This window comes from Temnothorax longispinosus, chromosome 7 (assembly GCF_030848805.1).
Source record: "Temnothorax longispinosus isolate EJ_2023e chromosome 7, Tlon_JGU_v1, whole genome shotgun sequence".
NCBI classification, from domain to species: Eukaryota; Metazoa; Arthropoda; class Insecta; order Hymenoptera; family Formicidae; genus Temnothorax; species Temnothorax longispinosus.
Window position 1 is genome coordinate 6,412,845 of NC_092364.1, and position 19,812 is coordinate 6,432,656.

The 19,812-nt window shown below is 32.3% G+C and overlaps 1 protein-coding gene and 1 pseudogene across 6 annotated transcripts; one reads left to right on the forward strand and one right to left on the reverse strand.

Moving 5' to 3' along the window:
- Positions 1 to 5,761: 5,761 nt before the first annotated feature.
- LOC139816080 (uncharacterized) lies at positions 5,762 to 8,042 on the forward strand (annotated as a pseudogene).
- Positions 8,043 to 8,171: 129 nt separating this feature from the next.
- On the reverse strand, positions 8,172 to 11,516 carry LOC139816079 (uncharacterized). Of its 6 annotated transcripts, none has more exons than XM_071783412.1 (5): positions 11,222 to 11,516; positions 9,624 to 9,715; positions 9,380 to 9,560; positions 8,788 to 8,918; positions 8,172 to 8,723 (listed from the first exon to the last, which is right to left on the reverse strand). In XM_071783412.1, the coding sequence occupies exons 1-5, from the start codon at positions 11,359 to 11,361 to the stop codon at positions 8,656 to 8,658; spliced, it is 612 nt and encodes a 203-aa protein (XP_071639513.1). In that variant the 5' UTR covers positions 11,362 to 11,516; the 3' UTR covers positions 8,172 to 8,655. The 6 variants fall into 6 exon arrangements, with proteins under 6 accessions (XP_071639513.1, XP_071639512.1, XP_071639515.1 ...); XM_071783411.1 differs by having other exon boundaries at positions 9,624 to 9,816; XM_071783414.1 differs by having other exon boundaries at positions 9,624 to 9,876; positions 11,222 to 11,513.
- Positions 11,517 to 19,812: the final 8,296 nt, after the last annotated feature.

The following is a 19,812-nucleotide window of genomic DNA, read 5'->3' on the forward strand; positions in this document are numbered from 1 at the left end:
ACATAAATGCGTGTATGTACGTGTAAAAGTACAATTAACTATTTCTTTACGTAGTTACTTTTAATATTTTAAAACATTTGTTCCAGCGGTTCACTAATTTAAAGATTCCGTCTTTGAAAAAATTTCGTCCAAGTCATGTATAATAGAAGAGAGATGTTACTGCTTTTAGTCCGAGAGCTGAGGGACCAAAACTGCAACAGTTTTAGAAAGGCTGATATTTTAACATTAGGTCATGTATCAGTTGTATATCAATAGCCTGCCGTCAGTCAGCCAGTTTCGGTAACAGCTGGCGCGGGGGCGGCTCCAAACTTGTAAAAAAAACATGTATGTCGCAACTGTTTTATAAAATCTGAAAATTAGTTTGTAGAAAGTAAGTCAACTAACAAACTGTGTGGGTGTGGTCAGTCAGCAAAATATTGCAACGGTACGCGTCAGCAGCGCGCTAAAGTCATCAAAAAATTGTAGTTGGTGAAAGTGTTATATAAAATCTAAAATTTTGCATACAATTAGTTAATATTATTTAAAACAGAAAAAACAGTCAGTTAGAATTTTTATGTAACAAACGCCGTCAGCAGCCAATAGAAGGGCACGCCGCGCGTTTGATTTATATAGCGCGCTCGACCGCAAAATGCTTTTATGTAATTTTGAAATATTTGTAATTCAATAGTTTATTTAAAATATTAAGCAGTCTGCAGAATATTATATTCTGAGACCGAAGTATAACACTCCCGTGTGGAAAATTGTTAAGGCAACCTTAATAAACTTCGGGGCCTTTAAGGGCTTAAACGTGGGTTCCCTAATAAGGATTTCCACATTATTGCCAGGCTAGGTCCCAGTAGGGCGATATCAATTTTGGGTAGCTCAATTAATGTGTGGCCTGAATAAGGAAACTTAATAAGGGCCTTGATGGGACTTGATCAAGGTAGCGATTATTAAAATAGAGATTTATTTATTTTAAAACCTAGTCGGGATTTCGATAGAAAAGAAACATCAGGGCGTAAATAAATTAAAAACTCTTCAAGGTTATTTCGATCAACGTAAAACAATTTAAATTCTTCATACATTAAAAAAATTTTTTAAAACATTTAAAAATATAACATTATTATTTTATTACTCTTTTTAAACTGAATTTGTTTCTTAAGATGATTTTTGAAAAATTATATATTTGCGCTGGTTATACATATGTAGACTATATAAAACACTCACATTAAATTAAGAAGTAGTCTACCACGTAAGACAGTTGGCTCACGATCCAGAGGTCCCGAGTTCGAATCCCACCAAGGTAAGTGTTTTTTTCAAATACGAGAAAATATTTATAATCATAGACTGCATCTTAAGAGACAAATTTAGTTAAAAAATAGTAATAAAATTTCGAAATAAATAATTTTTTTGTCGGGTGAATATTCGTTTTAAAGTATTATTATAATTCCTGTGGCATTAAGAGGACTGCAATCTTAAGTCTAGTGTCTCATGGTTAGAGGATATTCCTCTAGATTTTAAAATATCTTCTTGAGACCGTATTTCAGAGGAAAATCCTCTAAAATCAAGCGGGAGCCACTAAACGACAGAATATTTTTTTTGGGGTGTTCATAAGGCAATTATCAAGGCCCTGATTATTTAGCCTCTAAGGGCCCTCAGTGAAAAAGCGTGACCGGCCTTAAACGGTTCTTATTGGGCTTCCACATTAGGGCCCAAACAAAGTTAGGGAAAATTAACAGGGGCCTTATCAAAGCCCTAACGCAATTTCCACACGGGCTATTGGTTCCATCAAGAGCAGGTATACAGTCGACGGTGAACGCAGATATAAATTGACCCACAAGTGACCTTTGTACACGTGTACACGTTTCCCTCGCTTTATATAGATGTGTATAATACGAGAGCAGTGTAAGTTAGAGCGTCGTTCGAGTGTTTGGAAGTGAAATGAAAGGAAGTGCGCGTCCTATTTGCGTGATTTGCTTAAAAAAAGGAGGCGACGTAAAATTATTTGAGGAGCAGACTCTTGCCACATGCAAAAGTATTATAAAAATTCGCCAAGATTATAACTTAAACTACAGCAATGTAGGTTTTCCATCCAGCAAAAATGCTCAGGAAGGGTACCACGCTGCTTGTTATCACCGATTTACGACCTTGAGCAAAAAATATAGGGAGGAACTCAAGAAGCAACAATCTTTAATACCAAAGTAAGATAAAATTGTTTTATTTCAGTGACAATATACGTGCAAGAGCGTGGAGAGGGACCGCACGGAGAGAAAAAAAGAAGAATCTACTGTTTTGCGGTTGCCAAAATAGCGTTTCATCAAAAAAGGAGAGCCTACTGGAAAAAAGCAGCTACTGCTTGAGCTTACTGGAAAAAAAGCAGCTAGGCTCGCCTTTTTCGAGAGCGCGGACCAAAACAATCTCAAAAAAAAGAGTAGCTCCTTTTTTTAATTTATTGTCAAATTATAACTTTTATTATTATTATTTTATTAACCTTCACTGTACTTTTGCAAACAACACTTTTTAATTAATAATATAAGTCGGCATTATAAAAAATATGTACATAAAATCGAATAAATAAATAATTATTTTAATTCAGGTTAATAATTCAGATAATAAATAATTGCAAGCAAATTTGTCAGCCTCTTTTTCATTAATAAACTAATCAAATATATTATATGTTTACTAATTTGCAGATGCTGAGTCCGAGGTAACTGATATCGAAGAAAATTACGATGAGTCTGATAAAGTATATGATTGTAGCAGTGATTCTGATTAGAAAAATTATTTTAATCTTATTATTAAATATAACCATTTATTTTATTATTAAATATAATCAGCCCGCGCCATCGAACGCGCTATATGTATAAATCAAGCGCGCGGCGCGCTCTTCTATTGGCTGCTGACGGTGTTTGTTACATAAAAATTCTGACTATGTTTTTCTTGTTTTAAATAATATTAACTAATTGTATGCAAAATTTTAGATTTTATACAACTTTCACCAACTACAATTTTTTGATGACTTCAGCGCGCTGCTGACGCGTACCGTTGCAATATTTTGCTGACTGACCATACCCACACAGTTTGTTAGTTAACTTACTATCTACAAACTAATTTTCAGATTTTATAAAACAGTTGCGACATACATGTTTTTTTTTACAAGTTTGGAGCCGCCCCCGCGCCAGCTGTTACCAAAACTGGCTGACTGACGGCAGGCTATTGATATACAACCGTTACATGACCTAATGTTAAAATATCAGCCTTTCTAAAACTGTTGCAGTTTTGGTCCCTCAGCTCCCCGACATTACGTTTTTCATTTTTCTTATATCGCTTTCCTGCAACACCAACCTAAAGAACTAATAAAAAATGATAGTCAGAGCCTGAAAGGTCCGGACTGTAGATGAGATAAAATTTCCGAACAAAATTGCTGCACAAGGGATGTCGCCTGCGTTGACACGTGCGGCCTTATTCTATTGTGCAAAATAATAATGCTATTAGGCAGTTTTCTACGTCTCTTAGATTATAACCGTTTCTTAGCTCTTTGTAAATTTCACTAGAATTTCGCTCCTTTGCAATTAAGAAAGGAATTGAAGCACAAATTTCAACTTTGAAGTGCAAACTTTAGCGTACGCGACATTTTATCAAAATTTCAGGTGTGTTGGCAGACATATACTTAACATACATAACACACTGAAACCGCGTTTGTTCATAATTCATATCTCATGTAATAACCAATGTCTTCACGCAGCACATGCAGCACAAATCAAACATAATTCTTTGTCTCTTTACATATTCATGTATCTTTTAATTACGACACCAACTAGTTTCTTATTCTTTGATATGTCATAAATAAACATTCTGTCGCACAAAAAATAATATTAACTATATAAATATATCGCTTAATTTTTCTAAAGAAGTGCTACTTTTTTATGTATTTGTTACCGTATTTGTCACATTTTTTCATTTAAAAATTTTGTAAATTTTTTATTCGTTTTAAACTGCATTTCTTTCCTACTGTTGTTTCTCTTATTGTTACATGTGAGTTGCTCAACAGCATAACCATAATTATCTCTAAAATTCTGTTTCGGCTTAGAATTTAAAATAAGAAAAAAAAAATAAAAAAAGTAAAGCCTTTTGAAAAAGTTAGAAATTTAAAAGGATCCGATAGAATCCTGTTTAATGTGAGTTCAATTTGCCAGATGTCTGATCGTATATGTTTATGTTTATATAATTTGAAACTTACAGCTGTTTTGTCTATTCTATACTTTAATTAGCAGACCATGTTGTAAAACGTGTGAAAAATAAAGCAGGGAAAGAGAGGGTCCAATTCAGCTTACGAAATATTGCGATAGTTGCATCTGTATTTCTCAATATAAATATCAAAGAATAATCGGTAAAATTATTATAAAATTATTTTACAAATTGTTAAAAGTTTTCTTGACCGCGCTACAGTTTATAGCTGACCTTGTGTTTGCAATCAGACGAACAGCGTGACTCCTGCCGGCAGGCAGCATGCTGTGATAGACCTTCCTGTCGCCTAGGAGAGCACGGTCTATTTCAATGCATAATTAATAATTCAATATTTATATTCAATTAATTGATTACTAACCTTGTTAAATTAATAGCATTTTAGAGAAACAATTTTTTAGAGTATTCTGTTTTATAAAACGGAAACTTTAACAAATTATTAATTGTTATGCGGAAATTGCACGCATCTATATATGATACTTTATTGCGGTTTTACATAAAACAATAAATTTTACAACATCTATCAACATATAATTTTCCAATTAATTTCAAATTGTGTGCACGTATTATTTGTATATATATATATATATATATATATATATATATATATATACTAAAATTAAAAGAAAATGTTTACTAACTAGTTCATTACACGTCAACATTTTCTTCTCTATTGTCAATATTGCCTTGCCCTCAAGAACTTGACGGTCAAAATTCACGGATAATTCTAAGTGAGTGTGAATCACAGCAAAGAGGTCTAATAATTAACAATTTATAGAAATTGAAATATATTCAAATACTTAACGAGGCAATATATAAATAATAATAAGTACGTGTCAAGAAATATAATACATTACAATTACAAATATAATTTTAAAACCTTATAGAATATAGTTTTTAGAGCCGCGATTTCACAGTTTCCGATTAATGTGATCCTCATCCGATTAAACTCACTCTGCATCTTTTTTTAACTGTCCCCCTAGAAAAAGACGAAGAGTGAGTTTAATCGCGATCCAGTTAATCGGAGACTGTGAAATCGGCCCTTAGTAGAGAAATTTCAATAGCGTTATAAAATAGCGTTAACATATATTTTTTGTATTTAAAGAAACAATGACCATGCTACAGTGAAACAATGGCATAATTTACAAAATTGTGCGGATTATATTTAAAAACTTGGAGATACGAACAACAGCGTCGCCTTTCAATACTGATAAACTTGTAATTACTCGATATCGCAGTGTTTTATTTTCTTTAGAAAACAACGAAAATAAAGGTTTAATATTTAATATAATACTTATATAAATAAATACGTATATAATTAAGATATACCTGGTCTCCAATAAGTATACGGAATATCTCCTGCAGGGGGCAGATTCATTTTAAAATTTGTGTGAATTTTTCCAAATTCGTACCGACAATAGAACTATATCATCAAATTAAGAACAGTGAAAAGCTGCAATTTTATGGATGCTAGAAACCAGCGGCAAATATATAGTCACGTAACTAAATTTGCCGCTCGTTTAATGGAGGGAGAAGTAAGCGGCAAAACGTGCGCGTCATGAAACTGCCGCGACTTGCGATAACAATTCCTATATTTTTTTTTAGTTAGATGAGGGATGAGGGAAATTAAGTGCCTTCAGCACCACCTTAGGGCTATATGACACTGTGTATATGAGTGTACGTGTAACTGTGTGTTTATGTCCGCGATGTAGTGAACTCGGTATGCCGTAGGTGAGATGCGTTAGGCCCAAGGAATTGCGCGAAAACAGTTCCTATATGTATATGTCCAACAAGGTGATTACTGAGTTTTGACAGGCTTCCTTCCAGTTAATTGATAATTGTGATAATGTGAATTGTATAGTGATTAAATTAAAATTTATATCAAACTAGAACATAATGGCCTTCATGCAGAAATATCGTTACATGGGTGACAGAATGTGCGAGGCAGGTGAATAATGCTCAAGAGGAACAACTCCTGAATGACATACTACTAGTTGTCATTGTGCATGAAATATTGCGGATGAATTCAGAGGAGAAAAAGAAACGGATCTACAAAAAAAAGCGTTTTTGGGTACATCCTATATTTAGATTGAGAAATAAGTATGGGTTTTACCATGCAATATATCCAACTCTGTCGAGATATAAACCTAAGTTTCAAAACTATATGCGGATGTCATTATCGCAATTTGAGGACCTGCTGCATTTGGTTGCACCTCATATCACAAAACAGACTATGACTCGAGATCCCATACCTGCTGCAGCACAATTATCTATGACATTAAGGTAAGCTGGATGTGTTAAGTCGAACATGATTCTTTCCATAAAGATAATATTACATACAGAATCTTTTTTCAGATACTTGGCTACTGGTGATTCAATGGACTCCATGTCATACCAGTATCTTGTTGGAGCCACGACAGTGTCAAACATTATTGCCGAGACATGTGCAGCATTGTGGGATTGCCTTGCTAAAAAAGTGCTTCCTTTTCCATTAAGTAAGGAGGATTGGCTCAATATCGCACAAGATTTCTAAGATTGCTGGAATTTTAATCACTGCATTGGGGCAATTGACGGAACACATTGCTATTCAGGTATTTCTTTTATTTGACATTATCTAATTATGGCAACTGGCGAACTAGCTATATAATTCCATTTGTTTTAATGTTCCCATAACGCTGGTTCTTTATATTACAACTACAAAAACTATTATAGCATTGTACTGCTCGGGATATGTGATGCCAACTACATGTTTACATTCGTGGACATCGGAGCTTATAGCAGACGTAGTGATGGTGGAATTTTCCGAGATTCTATTGTGGGTCAGAAATTTTATAATAGAGAAATGGGACTTCCAGAACCTAAGAAACTCACGGTCGATGGTGATCCTATGCCATATGTTCTTGTTGTCGATAAACCATTCCAGTTAACTAATTTTTTGCTAAGACCATATCCAGGAAAAGAAGGATTTAATCACGAAAAAATTATCTATAATTATCGCCTCAGTCGTGCTCGTAGAACAATCGAGAATTCTTTTGGAATTCTTGTGAGTCAATGGAGAATATTGAAAAAGCCTATTGACGCTACTGTAAAAAGCACAATGCAAATTGTCCAGGCCATTATTTGCATTCATAATTGGCTTCGAAAACAGAATTTAGACAAAAACGAATATATTTCTGCGGCCATGATTGATCACGATGAACTTAGTGGTTTTATTCCTGGAAATTGGAGGAAGGAAATGGATAGCAGTCATGCCTTGAGAGATCTTCGTAATTGTGGCACTAACAATTCTTCTCGAGATGCCATGAACATCAGGAATAAATTTTGCTATTATTTTAACGGCGAGGGTGCTATACCTTGGCAGTATCTTCAATAGCAGTAATTAAAATTATCATCATGGATTTGCATAAAATTAATTAATTAAAAAAAAATAATTTGTTCTAAGGATGTTTTGACCGTACAGCCTAAGCCAAATAATCGTATAACTTTATTTGAGAATTTCTCAAGGAAAAAATAAAGTGATAAAATTAAAAAATCGGTTAATTAATATTTATGGAAAATAATGAAAAATACTGATAAAAATCTATGACGTTTGGAAATGGTAATAATCTGAATAAGTAAATATTATATTTGATATTTTTTCTATCATTGTATGTCTAAATTGTATGTCTTTTCTATCATTGTACGTCTAAAATAACTTCGCAAGTTTATAGTTGATATACCTAAGACATACCAAATAATTGTTTAAACATTGTTAAATTTTGCTTTATTATTTGAATATGGCTGTACTGGCTATACTTCCTTAAAAAAAGGACTTTGAAAATTTTTTTGTAACTTAATGAGACAATTATGCTTGACTTTTTGACATTTTAATTCAATCAAAATTGTATATATAAAAAGCAAGAGAGCATTAAGTCATTTAATTAATCATAAATAAAGAGACTACAATGATACTTATTTATAGTATATTAATAAAATTATCATTAGACTGCTTTAAATATAAAGTATTACACGTGTACCGTCATAATATACGCAACTACATCCATATTTTGAAGAAAAAAAATAAAAAGATCTGAAAAAATTTAAACAACCATTATTTATTTTGTTAAGATTTAAAGCTAATTATGCTTGTATAAAAAAAATATAAAATGTGTTGTCGGAATCTTCTAAAACATCCAGCTAAAAGAAATTTAATTATTATTCGTTTCTTCTTGTAGTCTGGAGAAGGTCATTTGGACAATATCCTGTAGAGTTCGCATTTGTAGTTGAGGCGACATTTTGCGCAAATGTAATGCTGCTGTTTGTAGCATATGATCCACCTCATCGAATGGACCATTTATATTTGGTGGTGCAACATTTTGCGCCTTTTCCCGTCTCTCAAAAATTTGGATTAGTTTATCCAACAGATGCATAGAAGCAACTTATATATCGCTATCAATAGTAAAATTGGTATTGAGTCTTCGGCTTTTTTCCACTCGTAAAAGTACTTGATAAAGTTGGCGCTGCAAACAAATTTTTATATACAGCCTATTATAAAAAATAATAATAATAAAACAATGATCATACTTTCTGTCTCGCTTTCTGTGCTACTACTGTCATTTGGATCTATGTCAATCGGATTTTGTACTTGAGAAGTTGACTGGTCTACCGATTTATTTAATAGCTCGTTCTTTGTGCTAGAAATATTACTCGACGTGCTACAATAAATGAACAAAATAGAAATTACAGAAACAAATTGTGGAATTACAGTAATTTTATCGCTGTCTAATAATAATGTTCCTGGCACAAAGAATGAGCAATTTTAGAAATTTGGTCGAGTAGCCTCAAGATCAAGTGCAAAATCTGTTTGACATGGACAACATATGCAGTAACTGGGATAGTATAATGTTTGTTATTATTATTGCTATTGTTGGAAAATAATTTAATAATAATAATAATAAATAAAAAAATTAAAAATAAAAATAGTTGGATTATTATTATTATTAAATAATTTTCAAATAATAGCAATAATAATAACAGAACCATTATACTACCAGAGCTATTGTTGTCCATGCCAAACAGAATTTGTAATTTGTACTTGATCTTGAAACTGATGTCCACCATTGTGTTGTGCCAAAAACATATTACTTTATAATAATAACAAAAATCAGTTACTTACTCCTTCGATAGACTGGTATCACGAAGAAACTCCATTCTGTCGTAGTGCTTCCACTTGTGACGGCCCTCATTTTTATTCCTCCCAGATCCACTCGGAAGGTACTGCTCTGACTGGACAATTTTGCGATATGTATTGCGTAATGATTTAAATTTCTGCTTTACAGTAATTGCGTCGAGTACACCTAGAAAAATCAGATTTTATCATATCCAACTAATCCAACTGTATTATATATTTATTTATTTACCATTCAATTCATCAGCAACTTCTTCCCAGAGTCGTTTCCGGGTTTCCTTGGATCTCTGGTCCACCGGTTGACTAATGTCCCACAGAGCCCTTCTATGTTGGACAGCCAAAATTAAATGTTTTACCTCTTCTACCGACCATTTCTTTGAGTCCATTCTTTTGAAAGGAGTTTTTCGATTGAGTAAATTATTTTCCTTAAATAAATTGCCAAAGTTAGGCAGAGGTCATTTTAAGGCCTCAGAGATAAGTACGCCCTTGAAAAAAATTTAAAATTTTATGTTTGCGATTTATAAATGATTAAAGTTTGAGTATTCATTTTTTAAATAACCAACGACTATCATTCCAATATCAAAGAATAACGCAACACGAGGAGATTGAGACAAAAATTATTCTACAATATTTTATCGAAAGAATGTTCTTTAAATCGAAATAAAATTCTCATCATGTTAGTGTGGCGAAATGGAGCAAATAGGATCATTCGTGGCAATGTGACAATATTCTCCACTTGTCCTGGTTGACCAGAGGTTTACTCGAGAACGATTACCGTGCTGGATCACCCTGACTCGGATTATCATATTTTCATTCGCGTCTCATTTTGTTGTAATATCTTCAAACATTATTATAATGTCTTGCAACAAAAATATATCATATAGAATGATATATTTCAGTACAAATGTTTGTAACAATGGAAACGAAAGATATGAAAAAACTCGTGCGATCGCATTCGCCGTAAATTGGAAAGCGTCAATTTTAACGAAAAATACTCATTATTTTACTGAACGTTCTAGCGTAAGTTTCTAAAATTTATGAAATAAATAATTGATAAATAATGAAAGTTATGAAATAAACATTTTATCACAATTCGACATGATTGGTTATATGTTATTCGAACGACGAACGCATGATTTATTTAAGTATGTTTCGTGCTCGACCGGATTCAGCGGAGCGCGATTTATGCCGGTACCACAGAAAGATTGCGAAACAAGGGGAGGGCTGCGGATGAGAGAACGACTTATTTTACCGCGATTAATTTGCACCGGGACCTCTTGTCACACTTGACGGATACTGTCGTGGTTCGAATCGCTCGGAAATCTTGAGGCGTCAATACTCTGCCGCAAACGCGAGACGGGGATCTTGCCGAGCATCGATTTGATGCCCTTACGACTGAAATCTTGCGGTCGAGGAAATCTTGCTCGCGAGGCAGACTCCGAGCGCGAACGCGATTCGATAACAGAGATTCCGTGCGAGCTTTTTGGATAAGCTCGATAATCACTCGTGGAGAATACTGTCTCTCTGGACACTGCCGCACTTGGATGATTGGGCGGCGATGTCGCGCACAAATCGGTTGAGAATGTTGCGTTAAGCCGAGAGAACTTGCTTCTGATACGTGCAAAACGAGTGTGCCGCGATCGTTCTTTTCTACCGGGAAGGTTCTCGAGGGCCGAAAACGAAGGCGAGATATGGAACGCGGCGCTCTCTGATTGATCATTCGACGATTGACGGAGTTGCGCTGTGGGCACAATTTTCGCGAACAAAGACACTGCGCGTGTTAGGAGTTGCGCCGTGCTCCGATTCTCGACAATTCTGGCATGCGCGCACCTGTACGTGGGGCGGGATCGACGCGTGATCGACCACGCGGGACGGCGTGATCGACAACCCCATGTGGATCGAATCCGTACCATGAGACCACAGATTAATAGACAGATAGCCAAAGGTCCGGGTTGAGACGAGACCAGCATTTCTCACTGGTTTCAGCGCCATACCGTGTAGCGGCCAATGCAGTAACTACGTTCTTAAGATAAAGCGGGTCATTTTCGGACGAAGTCGCTAACAGTCGAAAAGTCGCGTTGTTAAGGCTATTTTCTGTAACTCTTATAACTACAGTTTCGTTATCATCGTTATATTATCGTTGTGCAGATATAATATATGATAAAAAAGTGCGCAACGACAATATAATGATAACGAATTGTTGTTAATAGTTATAGAATCAGAGCACTGATCTCTAAGCCGAGAACTCCGCGTGACGTGTTAGAGAAGTTATATTGCAATCAAAATTAAGTATGTTAATTGTTAGGACTTTTAGCCCTTAGAAATTTGTTATGTCAATTGTAGTTAAAAAGATATTGATGATTAACATAGAGTCTATTGCATCAAAGTTGCGACTTACATAGACCATTATATAATTAAGAAACTATGAAATTTTTCTTGTTACTCAAACTCAAGAGTTTTTCAGGTTGCTAAATATTAATCTGATGTTAAATTCAGTTGATAAATTCAAAATGTCGGTGCCATATAGCGGCGGCCGGATATCAAAAGTAAAAATTCTATCATTTTTATTTTTAATATCCGCTATTTTTAATTAACTTTGCCATCCGATTAATATTGCGGTTATTTAAAAAAAAACCCTTAACTTTGAATACATAATTAAAAAATAAATCATAAATTCTGAATGGTATATGTATATAGTTGCAACTTTTTGACGCAATAGATTCTGTGTTAATCTCGATGTTAATAATCATGCATCAATTATATATTTTTAATTATAAATAACATAAGAAATTTCTTTTAAGAACAAATAAAGGATAAATATTTTAATTCGCGATGCTTCTTTAATAAACTTATTCTATTAATTATATTTATTATTTATACTATGTAGGAAAGTTTCATGTTTGTATATCAATTAAAATTTCAAATAAACTTTTATGTAATTCCCCTGGTAATTTCATAAAATTAATATTTTCATCAAATTAAACTGCCAAATACGGTCAGGCTGAATTTTGTTCACCTATATAGTAACAATTTTTCGTGTGAATTTTAAAACTATATTTTTTTGCTTCGTCAACTACACGCGCCGTACTTTTAATCTTGAAACGCAGTCTGAAACTGAAACGTACAATTACATAATTAAATTGATAATCAATTTAACAATACCGATACTATACCCATCTCCACACACACCGCAAAGAATGTTACAAAAATATTTTTAATTTATAGTTTATAAATTATTGATTATAATTTTTATTTTTCTTTAAATTTTAATTAATTTCTAATATTTTTAATTTCAGTTTATAAAATTAATTTTTATTTTATTATTAATTTCTTAAATTTTAATTTATTAATTTAATCAAGAAATATATTTTTCACGTATCGACTGATATCTTTTGGGAGGTCGTATCTTACACAATTCGAGGTCAATTTTACACAATTTCCGGTTTTTCTGCTTAAACGCTCAGTCAGGCAACCCCAAAGCTAAGTGTCTACATCGTGTGTGTGAAGCTAGCGTCTCATTTTGCGGAAACTCACAAATTATTGAGAGTTCTGACTTCCTTTTCAATAGTTCTAGAGTTCCTGATAGTTTAAACAAATAGTTCTGGCCATTAAAACAAAAAAACACGTCAGTACAAACTGAGACGCTATAGGTTCACGCAGCGTCTCACTCTGTCCTACACAAGTTCCACCACTGTATCTCATCAAATTTTGCGAGATCTCTAGTTTTATAACAGTTTTATAAAGAGTTCTGCCATTAAAAAGCAAAAAAATTAATTATAATGTACTAAAAAAAAAATTATAATGTAACGAGTATAAGACGCATTTACGGGTATATGGGTGAGACGCTGTAGGAAATGTCGGAGTTCTGGCTTATATAAAATATTTTTCGTATAGTTCTAAGTATATTGAAGCAATTTCTAAAGAGTTCCGGGCATTGGCAATGTTGTATAATTTTTAAATAAATTAATAACGCTCGAAAATCAGGAATTTATCGAGCGTCTCACCCATATACCCGTAAATGCGTCTTTCTCAAACGATAAAAATTATTTAAAAAATGATTAAATAACGCTTATCGCCAGAAGTCTTTAGAAAACGTTAGAACACGTTCAGAACTACACGAAAATTGTAATAGAACTCGCAGAACTGTCGAAATACGGCCAGCGTCTCACCTATTTTCGATAAATTCCTGACTTTCGAGCGTTATTAATTTATTTAAAATTATACAACATTGCTAGTGCCGGGAACTCTTTAGAAAATGCTTCTAACGCTCGAAATGCTCAAAACTACTCAAAAAATATTTTATATGAACCGGAACTCCGAGATTTCAACTGGCGTCTTAACTCGGTATACTCGTTACATTGTAATTTTTTTTTAGTACCTTATAATTAATTTTTTTGCTTTTATATGGCAAAACTCGTTATAAAACTGTTATAGAACTAGAGATCTCGCAAAATCTGATGAGATACAGTGGTGAAACTTGTGTAGGACAAAGTGAGACGCTGCGTGAACCATAACGTCTCAGTTTAGTACTGACGCGTTTTTTGGCTTTAATGGCCAGAACTATTTGTTTAAACTATCAGGAACTCTAGAACTATTGAAAAGGAAGTCACAACTCTCAATAATTTGTGAGTTTCCGCAAAATGAGACGCTAGCTTCACACACACGTCTACATCCTATCTTGAAATAGATTACCAAAAATGAATTATAGTTGTCGAAATTTTCTCGCATTTTCTCGTATTTGTAGATACGACAAATTTGCACTTCAAAATTATAATCAAATGAACAAGATACGACATATTTATTTTTAAATGACAATAATAAATGTTATTTAAAAATAAATATGTCGTATCTTGTTCATTTGGTTACAATTTTGAAGTGCGTCGTATCTGTAAAAATTGCGTTTTTGCGTTTGTTTTCCACGAATAATATTAAATTAAACAATAAAGCTGTATTTTAATTCCAAATCACTATACTTTTGAACAGTAAAGCAAACTATCTTGTTTGATGCTTATCAACAAAACAAAAATTTACGAATCCTATAAAGTGACAGTTTTTGAGATACGATTTCCCGAAAGATATCAGTCGATATACGATAGAAACAATAAAAAATATGAACAGGAAAAGATTTTGTCATTGTTGAAATGGAATTCGAACTTGTGAAGATCTATAAACGACAAAACATTTATGTTATTGAGTTATTGATTATTTTTGCTGCCTAATCTATTGTAAGTATATGCAAAAGTTAAGTGAAAAAACAAAACAAATGTAATGCGTTAAACATATTTTAATGTATGTTGCTTTTTAGTATTATATTAAGTGTTATTTGCAATTGGGAACAAAGTTCTTTGGAAGTTTTAAACATCATCGCAAGTGATGACCATTACATGATTTATCGGAAAGATAAGTATAGGAAGATTTTTTAATTTTAAAATATTTATTGTTATTTTATAATAACACATTACATTTACATTCTCTCACTTTATGAGATTTTACATTATTTTATATCACGTTTCACTTTATTGATAATTGGAATTGCCACAAAGAACCCTGTCTATTTTAGAACCCTCGCGTCTAACAACGAGACTTTACTAAAATAAAAAATTATTGTTACAGGATCAGAATATTCTACAGACATAATCCTCTAAGTCGACATTGATTAGAGATACACTCTGAAACATTAGAAAAATATACTATATAGCATTCTTTTGAATATCCTTGATTCACATCCAGAAATTTGCAATTAGCTGAATCAGTAGTAACAAATTTATTTGTATAAAAAGTACTTCAATTAATATATTAAAATAGTTTATTATCCGTCATCACAGGGAGATGCCTAGGACGTCGAAAAATCGAATGAAACAAAGCCATTTTGTACATTTTTCTAATTTTTCAAAGAGTGTATCTCTGAACGGTATTAACTTACAATAAAGGATTATGTTTATACAGAAATATTTCGATCCTCTAACAATAATCTTTCATTTTAAGTCTCGTTACTAGACGCAAGGGGCTTAAAACCTTTATAAAAATGGGCAAAGTTCTTTGTAAGTGAGTTTAATGCCAAATTGGCAACAATTTGCTATTAATTTACTTACTGGATTATAAACACGCTGCTGTATTACAGACGGGTTGCAATCATATCTACCCATTAGAGAATAGATATTTTGTACTCTAAACGGTAAGATATAAATGCACCCATGTGCACATATAGGTAGCAATTTACTCCATTTGCACGAATTCTTGTATGAACACAGTGCACAAGATGACACTAATGCAGATAGATGAGCGAGCGTATATTTTATTTGCACATTATAAACAGCGCTAAGCGCAGAATGCATTTTGACAGTAGTCCCTGCGGCGATTTAAAATCAATTTAATATAAGAACGCCATCAAATTCGAGCTAGAATCTAAGTAGCAAATAATTTCCGTGTGAATTTCCAATACTATTTCCAACTAAACTGCGCGCCAACGAATTGTCGGTTTTGAAACACAGCTTCTTCGTTAGAACAGTAAATTCACTTAAATAAATCGCAAATCGATTTAATTTTTAATGCTGATACAAATCGTATCTAACATCCCCCCTTTTCCCGAATATTACTGTAAAGAATTTATTGCGAAAAAATATTATCTCAGTCAGGGTTTTTGCGCAATTAGAGGGATTTATTTTATTGATTGAAAAAGTTTCTGTAAAGCACGAAACGTCCCAGTTATTTTGACGGAATATTAAACTATATTATTTAGAATCATGTTGTTCGGTTATTGGCTCTTCTTTTATCTAAGACATACGAGCTTTATCTACTTATATATTTTTTAATTTATACATATTAAAATTATTGCAATGTTAAAAAAAAAACGAATTTTTTACATTATCTCATGACGAAAGAGACCATCACCTTCTCGCGGTTTCCGTTGAGCAACAATATATACGTAATCTATTCGTAAAAGTGAAATACACATAACTGCTGTGATTGCAAAAATTTGTCCTTTAATTTTACTATATGTATTTTACAAGACATAGTAACTTGTGCCAATGCCAAATAATTAATGAAATAAAATTGCTTAAAGTTTCCATGTGCGTAATCTATCGAGCCGGTAGAAGCATTTTCTAATAGTAAATGTGGACGAGCGAGTAAGACGATCGGCTAGAATGATGAAGTTCTCCAAGTTCGAGTTCCGGTTTTTTTCTAACTTTTTTGCATTTTTATTTTTTTAGGCAAATAAGTTTTTATGTAATACATATAAACTAGGAAAATTATTTGACAATCATTAAAATTATTCGCATATTTTCTAACAACTTTAGGAAAGTTAACGATTTGCTCATAAAAAAATAAAAAATTATTTTTAAATTACAAAATAAGTTTTCTTTATTATTATATAATAACAATAGTATTGTTCATTAATCCTCGGTCTCGGCTTCATGTAATATATATATATATATATATATACAATATATATATATATATATATATATATATATATATATATATATATATATATATATATATATATATATATATATATATATAATAATCAATAAATATCATAAGTAATTAATAAGTGCGACAAGACCTAGGTGCGCGCGCGCGCGCGAGCGCCGAGATATTAACAAGAAGCCTAGCACGATTCTCGCCGGCTCGGCTGACCGAGCATCGAGCATCTGACATCACCGCTGAAATCTGGCATCACTGCAAAATTAGTCCGGATTCGCACCAGGGGCAAAGTCTGTAGGTAAAATCGGGTATATTTAGTCCAGACTCGCACCAGGGGCAAAGGTCTGTAATGTGATTTAGTCCGGACTCAATCCTATAGGGGCAAAGTCTGTCGGTAAGGGGCAAAGTGTGTCGGTAATCAAAGCACGGAAATGCTGGTCTCGACTTTTGAAGGGCCATTGGCTATCTGTCTATTAATCTGTGATGAGACTGACAGTAGGCACGTCGCAGTCAGCCTCGCGGCCCGATTACATAGAGAATATGTTGGATCCTTAACAAAGTACAATTGCAATTAATAACATTCATTCTGTATGACTTAATCTTTAATATATACGTTCAAGCAATTTTTTCATAATTATATTATTCTTAAATTATCATTTTTCCGTAAATTACGCTGGAAAAATGTTTATTAGCGATACATGTTTTTACAGGATTAAATGTGACCAATAATTGAAAAAATTGAAAACGCCGAACAAAAGTTGTCCTTTTATCATTGGTCACTCCGTTTGCTATCAAATTTAATTATAATATTTGTCTTTAAATAATTTTTTATAAACCGTTTTCACCTTTCTTATTAATACTTTTTTCAAGTATCAACACAAACAAAGGTATAGGTGATCTAAAGATGTTTCATATTTAATTCTTTAAAACAACAATCTTGCTTTTTTATTAATTTCATAAACTTCGAAAAACCAAATGAGAACCGCGATTACGCTAAGTCTATTAGCTATATCCTGCGTCATGCAGAACATATCCTATATATTCTTACAGTTTTAAAGGCACCTAGTTACAAAAACTTATTTCGGAAATAATATTAATTTCCGAAAGAGATAAATTGCTTCGTTTAATATCCTGCAGCCTTTAACATAATTCTACACGTCATTCTTTAAATAGTTAAATGTAATTATATATTTTCTTTAATGTTTTTAGAGAAGCTTTCGAAAGAGAAATGTACATTCTACAGATAAATATTTTATTTATGTAATAATATTTTATTTAAGTAGTTTATCATTTGTAGCGCAATCGGCAAAGAAAAATTAATTTATATATTTCTGTTAATTCTACATAGTTACAATTAGTTTAAGCTTTTTATGTGTAGAACCATTGTTTTTCCGATTGTGACTATCAATAACGGAGTACTTTGATATAATTGAGTATTTCTATATTTTTATAAAAAATTGAAATTATTATACAACAGAGAATTGGTGGTAACATCACTATGCCCACAGTAGGGCTATTTCATACAGCAAGAGATATCCCTCAATAAAAAAAAAATATATATATATATATATATATATATATATTGTTATATATATATATATATATATATATAATATTATATGTTGTTATACATATATATGTACAAAATATTGCTTATTATGGCTTTCCACACATAACACATTAATATGTAATTTCTATGATGCATACATGTTGTTTCATGTACACGAATATATTACTTTTTAGCGATGTTTCAAATCAAGTCTATGATTTACTTTCTATATGTATTTCTTTAAATATGTTAAACGTAATTTTATGGTTGAGGAGAAAGTTATTTTTCTATCTACTCTCATATCATAATTTATTCAATTCTAGCGCAGACATCAGCCGCCACAAATAGAATATAGCAATTGAGATACTTTATTGAATTTATTTACGTATATCTAGGATTCGATCTCTTTCTCAAGATCTAACATTTTAGTTGAAGTAATACGTAGTCTATTGTGAGAAAAATAAAGTTTAAAGATTTATGCTGATCTAGATTATAAAGCAACAGAGTTTGTAGCCTTTTTTTGTTCGCTATAATCTCGAAAATCATTTGACCAAATTTTTACTAAAAGTATATGAAATAGGGGTAGAATTTCCCGGGGAGTGTTATAGAATGTATAGTTTTTTGTTACCGATTTTCTGGAAACCGGTTTTTTTAATTTTTCTAATTTTTCGAGAAATAATTGAGCGAATTTTAAAGAATTGTATATAAAACAGGGGTAGAATTTCCCGGGGAGTGCCATAAAATGTATAATTTTTTGTTACTAATTTTTTTGGAAACCGGTATTAGAAGTTTTTTGAATTAGCCTTTTTTTTTGTTCGCTATAATCTCGGAAATCAATGGACCAAATTTTTACTAAAAGTATATAAAATGCATATGGGAACTGGTGGGAACACCAAGCCGAAGATACCTTCTTTTCTTCGTCGGGAGTTCCCTTATTACTGACATCATTGAGAACGTGAATGGTTTTCTGCATATTATCCTGTACATTTATTACATTACGCGTTTGCAACAGATAAGCATTTGTCTTTCAAATCGCTTTTAAATCATGTCGCCGAACACTTACAATAAAAATACACATCGATGTTAGATGTTGAATATTATAGATAAGGAATTTGTGGAATTAGAAATTTTAGTCATTTGTAAACGTAATAGACGGTTAAAAGACGTTTTAATTTTTTTAAAACATTCTTCAAATGTCTCTTCAGATACCGCGTAGATTTTTAAAATAATTTCTCGAGTTTTGAATTAGTCTACTTTATTTTTTCTATATTATCGCTATCTCGAACATAGAGAGAATTCGAGATTTTACAGATAGGTACCTAAACCATAAAGAAAGAGGTTCTAATCTTTTGAAGATTTTTTATGTTTGAATATTATAGATAAGGAATTTGTTTGAATTAGAAATTTAGTCATTTGTAAACGTAATAGACGGTTAAAAGACGTT